The 11,213-nt window shown below is 40.6% G+C and overlaps 1 protein-coding gene across 1 annotated transcript in view; it reads left to right on the top strand.

The window, feature by feature from the left end:
* LOC110293325 (major urinary protein 1-like) overlaps positions 1–7,476 on the top strand; it is a 10,927-nt gene extending 3,451 nt beyond the window's left edge. The window contains exons 3-7 of the mRNA XM_021161197.1: positions 5,162–5,235; positions 5,778–5,888; positions 6,231–6,336; positions 6,448–6,542; positions 7,337–7,476. Coding sequence (XP_021016856.1) covers positions 5,162–5,235; positions 5,778–5,888; positions 6,231–6,336; positions 6,448–6,542; positions 7,337–7,476 — 526 coding nt within the window. The remainder of the gene's footprint in view (positions 1–5,161; positions 5,236–5,777; positions 5,889–6,230; positions 6,337–6,447; positions 6,543–7,336) is intronic.
* The last annotated feature ends 3,737 nt before the right edge of the window (positions 7,477–11,213 follow it).

The following is an 11,213-nucleotide window of genomic DNA, read 5'->3' as shown; positions in this document are numbered from 1 at the left end:
GGCCATCACTTAAAAGAGAGGCCCATTGGACTTGCAAACTTTATATGCCCCAGTACAGGGGAACGCCAGGGCCAAAAAGGGGGAGTGGGTGGGTAGGGGAGTGGGTGGGTGGTATGGGGGACTTTTGGTATAGCATTGGAAATGTAAATGAACGAAATACCTAATAAAAAATGAAAAAAAAAAAAAGAGATGGCCTACTGGAAATGACTTGGAGATGCCTGATGTTCCGTGGCTTAGTGTTGATGAAGATATTTTAAGACTTAGGAAAATTGCAATGCTAGAGTGGATATATTGTGTAAAACCTAATCTTCCACAATGGGAAGGTCCAGAAGATACGCCCTTTACCAGCTCTATAAGACACAAAGTGGTGAGAGGGGCTTATGGAGGGCAGGTGATTAATGGAGTTTTGACTGATGTCTGACTCACAGTAGGTCCAGTAGGTCTCCGAACACATCCTGTGGTCATTTCCCCAGTTCCAGAATGTATAATTGGGATAGATATACTCAGAAATTGACAGAATTCTCATATTGGTTCCCTGAACTGTAGAGTAAGGGCTATTATGGTTGGAAAGGCTAAATGGAAGCCTTTAAAGTTGCCTCTGCCAAAGAAAATCGTGAATCAAAAACAGTATCGTATTCCTGGAGGCAATGCAGAAATTACTGCCATTATTAAGGACTTGAAGGATGCAGGAGTGGTGGTTCCCACCACATTTCCCTTTAACTCTCCTATCTGGCCAGTGCAGAAAACAGATGGATCAAGGAGAATGACAGTTGATTATCGAAAACTAAATCAGGTAGTAAATTCAATTGCAGCTGCTGTACCAGATGTAGTTTCGTTACTTGAGCAAATTAACACATGTCCTGGCACCTGGTATGTGGCTATTGATCTGGCAAATGCCTTCTTCTCAGTACCTGTCCATAAGGACCACCAGAAGCAATTTTTTTTCAGTTGGCAAGGACAACAGTATACCTTCACAGTTTTGCATCAAGGATATATTAACTCTCCTGCCCTGTGTCATAATTTAGTTAGAAAGGATCTTGATCGTTTGGCTCTTCCACAAAATATCACATTGGTGCACTATGTTGATGACATTATGCTGATTGGACCAAGTGAGCAGGAAGTAGCAACCACTTTGGAATCATTGGTAACACATATTTATATCAGAGGATGGGAAATAAATCCAACCAAAATTCAAGACAATCTACCTCAGTGAAATTCTTAGGAGTCCAGTGGTGTGGGGCATGNAGAGATATTCCTTCTAAGGTGAAAGATAAGTTATTGCACCTGGCCCCTCCTACAACCAAGAAAGAAGCACAACGTTTAGTGGGTCTATTTGGATTCTGGAGACAGCACATCCCTCACTTGTATGTATTACTTAGGCCTATTTACCAAGTTACTCAGAAAGCTGCTATCTTTGTGTGGGGCCTGGAACAGGAGAAGGCCCTTCAACAGGTCCAGGCTGCTGTGCAGGTTGCTCTACCACTTGGGCCATATAACCCAGCATACCCGACTGTACTTGAGGTGTCTGGGGCTGATAGAGATGCTGTTTGGAGCCTCTGGCAGGCCCCTGTAGGTGAATCACAGAAAAGACTTTTGGAGCAAAGCTACCATCATCTGCAGACAACTATTCTCCCTTTGAAAAACAGCTCTTGGCCTGCTATTGGGCCTTAGTAGAGACTGAACATTTGACAATAGGACACCAAGTTTCTATGCAACCTGAACTACCCATCATGACCTGGGTACTATCAGACCTTGCAAGTCATAAAGTGGGACGTGCACAGCAGCAGTCTATTATCAAATGGAAGTGATATATACGTGATCAGGCCAGAGCAGGTCCTTAAGGCACAAGCAAGTTACATGAAGAAGTTGCTCAAATGCCTGTGGTTTCTATTCCTGTTAGAATGCCATCTGCTGCCAAGCATGTGCCTATAGCCTCATGGGTTGTTCCCTATGATCGACTGACTGGAGAGGAGAAGACTAGGGCCTGGTTTACTGATGGCTCTGCATGTTATGCAGGCACCACCCAGAAGTGCGTAGCTGCAGCATTACAACCCCTTCCTGGGACAACCCTGAAAGATACAGGTGAATGGAAATCTTCATGTGGGCAGAACTTCGGGCAGTACACATGGTATTACAGTTTTTTGTAAGAAGAAATGGCCAGATGTATAATTAATTATTCACTGACTCATGGGCTGTAGCCAATGGATTGGCTGGNTGGTCAGGGACTTGGAAAGATCACAATTGGAAAATTGGTGAGAAAGACATCTGGGGAAGAAGTATGTGGATAGATCTCTCCAAATGGGCAAAGGATGTGAAGATATTTGTAATATGCTCACCAAAAGGTGACTTCAGCTGAGGAGGAGTTCAATAATCAAGTGGATAAGATGACCCATTCTGTGGACAGTCAGCCTCTTTCCCCAGCCATCCCTATCATTGCTCAGTGAGCACATGAACAAATTGGCCATGGTGGTCGAGATGGAGGTTATTCTTGGGCTCAGCAACACGGACTTCCACTCACCAAGGTTGACCAGGCTACAGCTGCTTTGCTGAATGCCAGATCTGCCGATAGCAGAAACCAACACTGAGCCCCAGATATGGCAACATTCCTCGAGGTGACCAGCCAGCAACCTGGTGGCAGTTTAACTATATTGGACCACTTCCTTCTGGGAAAGGACAGCGTTTTGTTCTTACTGGAGTAGATACTTATTCTGGTTATGGATTTGCCTTTCCTGCACGTAATGCCTCTGCTAAAACCACCATNCATGNACTGACAGAATGCCTTATCTATCGTCATGGTATTCCACACAGTATTGCTTCTGACAAAGGAACTCATTTCACAGTCAGAGAAATGCTACAGTGGGCCCACGATCATGGAATTCACTGGTCTTACCATGTTCCCCACCATCCTGAAGCAGCTGGTCTGATAGAAAGATGGAATGGCCTTTTGAAGACGCAGTTACAGCGCCAATTTGGTGGTAATAGCATAGAAGGCTGGGGCAGAGTTCTTCAGAAGGCAGTATCTGCTTTGAATCAGCATTCGATATATGGTACAGTTTCCCCCATAGCCAGGATCCATGGTTTCCAGGAATCAAGGGGTGGAACTCTCAAGGATAGGACTCACTATCACTCCTAGTGACCCTCTAGGAAAATTTTTGCTTCCTGTCCCCATAATTCTAGGCTCTGCAGGCCTAGAAGTTTTGGCTCCAGAGAGGGGAGTGCTCCTACCAGGAGCTACAACAAACATCCCATTGAACTGGAAGCTTAGACTTCCCCCTGGTCATTTTGGGCTTCTAATGTCCTTAGACCAACAGGCCAAAAGAAGGAATAACAGTGTTAGGAGGGGTGATAGATCCAGATTACTATGGGGAAATTGGATTACCTCTTCACAATGGAGGTAAGCAAGATTATGTCTGGAATGTAGGAGATCCCTTGGGGTGTTTCTTAGTACTACCATGTCCTGTGATTAAAGTCAATGGGAAACTACAACAGCCTAATTCAAACAGGATGACAAAGGACACAGACCCATCAGGAATGAAGGTATGGGTCAATCCTCCAGGAAAAGAGCCAAGACCTGCTGAGGTGCTGGCTGAAAGTGAAGGAAATACAGAATGGGTAGTAGAGGAAGGTAGTTATAAATACCAATTAAGGCCATGTAACCAGTTGCAGAAACGAGGATTATAAAGTAATATGAATGCCCCTGTCTTATTTTGCTAACGAATATATTTGTCTTTCTTCCAATTTGTTTAACACCAATTTGTATTTAAGTTGAGACACTAAAAGAATGTTCCCAAGGGACAATGCCCCATTGTAAATTTACAAATGTATTTGCGATTGTATGAGGGATAGTTATATCATTTTAGGCATATTCACAACCTTGTTATTGTTTCATGTGAACATGAGATACTATTTGTGTCAAGTTGACAAGGGGTGGATTGTAGTGGCTATTCCTGGTTGTCAACTTGACTATATTTGGAATGAACTACAACCCAGAATTGGAAGGGTCACCAGTGACCCTTATCTGGAGGCTTGGAGATAGAAGTTTCTGATCTGGATCTTGGTATGGAGATCTTGAGGCATAGTGGCTATGGATTCCAGAAGATTAATCTACAAGTTCAAGGTCATCCAGGATTAAAGGTGTGGTGGCACACACCTTTAATCTGGGCTACACCTTTCATCTGGGATTAAAGGTGTGGTGGCACACACCTTTAATCCGGGCTACACCTTATGCTGGAGACAATATAAGGACATTGGAAGAAGCGAGTCTTGCTCTTGCTCCTTCGCCTTCTTGCTGTGTGAGACTGAGTAACTGCTAAATCCTTGGACTTCCATTCACAGCTACTACTGGACCATTGTTGGGAATTGGGCTGCAGACTGTAACTCATCAGTAAATTCCTTTACTATATAGAGACTATCAATAATTTCTGTGACTCTAGAGAACCCTGACTAATACACCTACAGAAACTAGGGATTGGGGGAAGAGATGCCTCTCAGTATGCACATGTGTACACACATACTAAGTCTGTATCCTAAAATAGAATGTTCCATTTGACACTGAACAAAGGTCTCATAAGCAGGGATTTTTCAAAAGTCAGAGACAAGAGTTGGTGACAGGAATTAATTCACTAGGAGTTCACTAAGGAAAGGTCAGAGACACTTCTGAAACCATATTAATGAAATAGATTATCACAAGTTAAGATTATGCGATCATGAATTAAATTTTTCTTACTAGTTGCTATCCAAAGACATCCACCCCATTCTACTTGTGTTTTCCTGCAGTAAGGCGATAATAATAATTCTCCCGTGTGGTACTGGGAACCACATCAGGAAACATTACAGAGTGTTAATTTGAGGCAGATGGTGGAAATCTGGCTGATAATCTACACCCTTGCTTAAGCCCGGCACTGGTGAAACTTGGAAGTAGTTGCAGTTGTAATAAAGATGAGAAGTGATTGTCGTTTTCTTTTTTTAAAATACTAGGCAAATTTGTGATTGCCAAAGTATCAGATATAAAGGAAATAATGCAAACAAAAGCCTTTTGCTAATTTAAAAAAAAAAAAGACAAAAGTTAAATGGAATCAAAACTGGAGATATATACAGAGTACAGGGTCAAGAAGCCATCCAGATCAAAATCCCTTACATACCAGCTCACTCTGTTTTACAGAATAGATGAAGAGTGCTCTGAAATATCTTTGGTTGCTGACAAAACAGAAAAGGCTGGTGAATATTCTGTGACTTGTGAGTACATAAAATCTATATATCCATCCACAAGATGATTAGTAAAACTTAATACCTTTAGTTTATGTGTGTGTGTGTGTGTGAGTATATGTGTGTTGTTGTTGTTGTGTGTGTTTTGCTGGAGTTTGAACTCTGGAACTTGCAGCTACTAGTAAAATGGAATCTATCTGATACTGTCTGGTGGATAGTAGAGGTACACATTACTCAGGGTGTAGCAGTGGACTTTTGATACAGCAAATTTATAAAAGATACAAACATGTTGCTTAAAGATGCTGAGGGAGGTAGGTAAGCCTAGGATACGATGAGAGAGTGGTGCTGCTGTGGCTGACTGTTCACTAGTGGTGTGGAGCTCTCAGAGTCCCTTTTCTTAGGAGATACTTCTTGAAGTTCAGAAAGCTAAAGACAGAAATGCACAGACACTTTACCCATCTCTTCCAGGATATGGATTTTAGTGATTTTATGTTGGGGTAGAACAAGAAAAGGGTATCCCAAATTTCCTGCAGAACAAAAAATTTCTGAACTGTGTTCCATTTTTTCCACAGATGATGGATTCAATACATTTACTATACTTACAACAAACTGTGATAATTATATTATGACTCATCTCATTAACAAAAAGGATGGGGAAACTTTCTTGCTGATGGGGCTCTATGGTAAAGTATTTTCACATAGACACTGATCATGGGGTGGGAAACGAACGAAGAACCTCTAGCTTTAATATGGTCTTCCCAGCTTGGTCCTGTCTCTTTGTCACCTCCTGAAGATTGATGCTCACCTACATCATCCCTCAAGAATAGTGAAGAAGCACTCTAAAATCTCTCAGTGAGACAGACAGATATTCTAGGGATGCCAGATCCAGGATAGATCATACAAATGCCTGTAAATAATGCTGCCAAACATATTCCTATCCTTATGGGGAAGCCCCTGTCCCCTCACTCAGGCTGTGGTCAATGCACACAATACAGCTGTTACACTCACTGTTGCTCTTCTCACAGGCCGAGAACCAGATTTGAGTTCAGACATCAAGGAAGAGATTGCAAAACTATGTGAGAAGCATGGAATCATTAGAGAAAATATCATTGACCTATCCAATACCCATAAGTCAGGATTCATTTATTTTTCTCATCCTGAATATTTTATCATAGAGGAAACAAAGGAAGTTGGCTACCAGTCATATTTGAATGCTAGAGAGTCCTATCCTTATTCTTGGAGAAATAAAGTGGATCTGGTACCTGAACATGTGCTTGTTCTCACACTACAGATCGCTGCCTCTGGGCCTGAAAATGAAGAATGGACTGAGCCTAGAAGTAGGCAATATCCAATGAGGGTGAGGAGGGGGTTGTTGGTCATGGAGAGGCCCTTCCAATATTATTAGCATTGTGCACCCAATTACAATAAAAATAGTTTGATAAGGAATCTTTGAGGAAAGCTTGAAAATTGGATTTGAATAATCTGAATTTGTGATCTAGTCCTACTTTGAGCTTTGAAGTAAAGTGACCCAAGCACCTAGGCAAACAAGGATTTGAGTTTTACATTGTTGATGTATGGTTGTTTAAAAAAGGCTCAGCGATGGGTTCAATATCACTAACAGACAGAATGGCAGGTTGTGGTATAGCTGCCCTTTAGTGTCTGTGGACCCCCCCACACACACACACATCACACTTGAGGTAATAACATCTTAATCTGAACTCTGTACAACCTTGGCTTCTTACCTGCAAGTAGAGGTACCTGATCACTACTTCTCAAGCAGCCTTTGGAGCAGATTCCTCTGGCCCTCCCTTCTCATCTAGTCCAAGACTTCACTCATATAATGTGTGAAGTCTTTAAAAGTAGCCAAGGCTTTTATCATTATTCTACAATTTACCTAACATTCTTCAGAGCTTCTTATGAGAAAGGTTGTGGAAACAAGCCTCAGATCTTCCATTACGGTCATTTTTTTCTGACTTTCATCCCTGTGTTCTGGCAAATAATTCCAGTTAGATTGCAAGGGGAGATCCATTTCTTGATCCCCTTTGTGCTATATAATAGAAAGTCTCTCTGTCCCGAAGTCAATCCAAGAAGTGCTTAATGAGTTTCTGTATTCTTTCTTCCTGGCTTACAGTGTTGAGTGGAGACTTCTCACCAGGATTCCACCATCATCCCTTCCTATCCTTACAGCATTCCCTATATAAGTTCTGTGATCTGCATTCCATCCTGTCTCACAGAGAAGTCCAATCCCAGTCTCTCCAGCATGTTACCTAGGATAACTCACCAAGAATTAAAGACATTCTTTAAATTTCTCTTTGACACACCCATGACAATTCTCCATGAATTTCTTCCTCTTCCTGTTCATTAAATGATTATCCTTGCACTTAAATATATGTCTTTGTGTCCAGAAAAAAAATGTGGAGCTGATAGTGAGTGAATGAGGGGACCTCTTAGGTCCTGTAACAGAGATCCCAAGCCCTGATTTAGTGCTTTATGAGGACCACGGGAGCATGACACTTGCTGTATGATTCCTACATTCATAGTCTCTCTTTCAACACAGCAAAGGAGAGACACATATTTCTAAGGCTATGCCTGCTCAATATCTTTCATGACATAGTGAGGGGGAAGGTTTGATAATTAGAGTAACATTGGATAAAAAGAAAAAGATTTCTAGCTTCCCATAGAATACTCTGGACCCTAGATCAATAGATTAAATTGGTTCAACTCAGGACACATGAAAGGAGTTCTTGCTGTAGTTTGCTATAAGATGGCAAAACACTATTGAGAAACCTAAGAAATTATGATGAAATACCTCCCTCCCCACAATTGCCCTGATTTGTGGGTTCAAATCATTCTCTGACCAAAGCCTCCTAAGTAGCTTCAACTACATCCATGGTCCACCATGCCCAGCTTTTCATTTTCTTGGCAAGAAATTAAGAGAAAAAAAATTTTTTTCAGAAACTAAGCTATCATTGGGAATCCTTATATAGTTAAGTAAGAGTTCCAATCAAAGACTCTGTTGAAGAAAAAAAGGCTTGACAATGCTACCATATCTCAAAAGAATACAACCAAGAGAAAGGTACAAAAAATTTTGGTTATTCCATATCAACACTGAACATTGACTTCAAACTAAATCCTCTCCCTTTCAACACCAAACACTTGATAGAAATGAGATGTGAAAAAGTGAAAACATTCAAAGGTAAGGAAGGAATTCAAAACCTCAGACAAAGCAATTCCTTTGTAAAGTAAGAAGACAGTGAAGAAGTGAGGGTTGATACAGTAGAACTGTACAATTCTTTGTGATCTAGGAGCAGATTACACCTAAGGGAGCATAGAGGGTTGAGAAAAACTGTCAAAAAGACCCAAGAATGCCACATGAGCATGTACCCTCAGAGGAACAAGGGCTGAAGCAGAGTGATTTTGAAGACAGATGCCCAACCTTACATGACAGACAGAAAGAACACAAGTACCTGTAGCTGCAGAAGTGACAGGACCAACCATTCTAAAGATCAAAGCAGCTGCTGACATCTAAGGACTGGCATGACTGCTAAATCTAGGAGTTTCCACTTGCAAAATCTGACTTGATGCTCAAGGTTGGCCTAAATGTCTTATCAGGAATAAATAACCTCACAAAATATCAACATTAGGCACCATCATCCTGAGATTGCAAACACAAGATCATTTTGCCATCTAAAATGGTGTCTGTCTTCTGGCTAAAATCAGTGACAGCTACTACTTTACCAATTGCAGACTTAGTTTTATGTTTGTGTTCACTTATTATAAATAGGATTCAATGGGCTATTTAATCACTGAAGTGTAATTCCCCAATTACACCCAACCTAGAGCACCTGAGACATCCCTGAACTCTACAGGACTTCCTTGCTTCATTCTTTTTATAAAGATTGTCAGCTGTGCAAAGGCCAGGACAGGAAAGAGCTGTTCTCCCAGGAGTGCTTTCACTCCCAGGATGGGAAGTGAAATAGCCACTTTCTCTCCATTAACACTCCAGGGAAGGACCAGCAAGGGTGCCCGGGGCACAGAAACAATGGAGCAGCTGGGACAGGATCCCTTCAGTCACCATATACACCTGGAGCTTGGCCTGTTCCACGGCGCTCTATACACAAGTTCAGCCAGGATAGAGCTGTTCTCCAAGGAGTATAGGCATAGGCTTACAGATGCACCGAAGAGTCAAGCTCCAACCAGAGACAGCAAGCCATTTAACACCAGAGGTAATCAGATGGCAAAAGGCAAGAACAAGAAACTTACAAACAGAAACCAAAGCTACTTGACATCATCAGAATCCAGTTATCTCACCACAGCAAGTCCTGGATATCCCCAACAACTGAAAAAGCAAGGTTTGGATTTAAAATCACATCTCATGATGCTGATAAAGGATTTTAAGGATATTAATAACTCCCTTGAAGAAATACAGGAGAACAGATTTTAAAGGGAGAAGGCTTAATGAGGAAACACAAAAATCACTTAAACATTTACAGGAAAACACAACCAAACTGTGAAGGAATTGACAAAACCATCCAGGATCTAAAAATGGAAGTAGAAACAATAAAGAAATCACAAAAGGAGAAAACTTCAGAGATAGAAATCCTAGGAAATGGATCAGGAGTCATAGATTCAAGCATCACCGAAAGAGTACAAGAAATAGAAGAGAGAATCTCAGGTACCTAAGATACCATGAAAACATTGACACAACAGTCAATGAAAATGCAAAATGCAAAAAGATCCTAACTCAAAACATCCAGGCAATCCAGGACACAATGAGAAGACCAAACCTAAGGATAATAGGTATAGAAAAGAGCAAATATTCCAAACTTAAAAGGCCAGTAAATATTTTCAACAAAATTATAAAAGAAAACTTTCCTGACATAAATAAAAAAAGATGGCCATAAACACACAGGAAGCAGACAGAACACCAAATAGATTAGCCCAGAAAAGAAATTCCCCCGTCACTTAATCAAAACACCTTATGCACAAAACAAAGAAAGAATATTAAAACAGTAAGGGGAAAAGGTCAAGTACCACATGAAGGCAGACCATTCAGAATTGCACCAGACTTCTCACCGGAGACTATAAAAGCCAGAAGATCCTGGAAATATACATACCCTAAGAGAACACAAATGCCAGCCCAGGCTTCTAGGCCCAGCAAGACACTCAATTACCTTAGATAGAGAGACCAAGATATTCCATGATAAAAACAAATTTACACAATATCTTTCAAGAAAACCAGCTCTTCAAAGGATAATAAATGTAAAACTCCAAAAAGGAAGTGAAACTAAACCCTAGAAAAGTTAATTCAGTAACATTTTAATAAACCAAAAATTAGATAGCCATCTTAACATAATTCCACCTTTAACAACAAAAATAACATGAATCAACATGTTATTGTAAAACTCCAAAAAGGAAGTGAAACTAAACCCTAGAAAAGTTAATTCAGTAACCTTTTAATAAACCAAAAATTAGATAGCCATCTTAACATAATTCCACCTTTAACAACAAAAATAACATGAATCAACAATTAATATTCCTTAATACCTCTTAATATCCATGGACTCAATTCCCCCAATAAAACGACATAGACTAACAGACTGGATATTTAAAAAGGAGTCAACATTTTGCTCCATACAGAAAACCCACATCAGTGACAAACACAGACACTACCTCAGACTAAAAGGCTAGAAAACAATTCTCCAAGCAAATGGTCCCAAAAAACAAGCTGGAGTAGCCATTCTAATATCAAATAAAATTGACTTTCATCCTAAAGTTGTCAAAAAAGTTAAGGAAGAACACTTCATATTCGTCAAAGAAAAAAACTACCAAGAAAAGTCTCAATTCTGAATATCAATGCTAATGGAAGCCAGCCACATTCATAAAAGAAACTTTACTAAGCTCAAAGCACACATTGTCACTCACACAATAAGAGTGGGAGACTTTAACAGCCCACTCTCATCAATGGACAGATCCTGGAAACAGAAACTAAACAGACACACAATGAA

Source organism: Mus caroli, chromosome 4, assembly GCF_900094665.2.
Source record: "Mus caroli chromosome 4, CAROLI_EIJ_v1.1, whole genome shotgun sequence".
Taxonomy (NCBI): domain Eukaryota; kingdom Metazoa; phylum Chordata; class Mammalia; order Rodentia; family Muridae; genus Mus; species Mus caroli.
The sequence above is the reverse complement of the archived record's forward strand: the minus strand, read 5'-3'. Positions and strand labels throughout refer to the sequence as shown.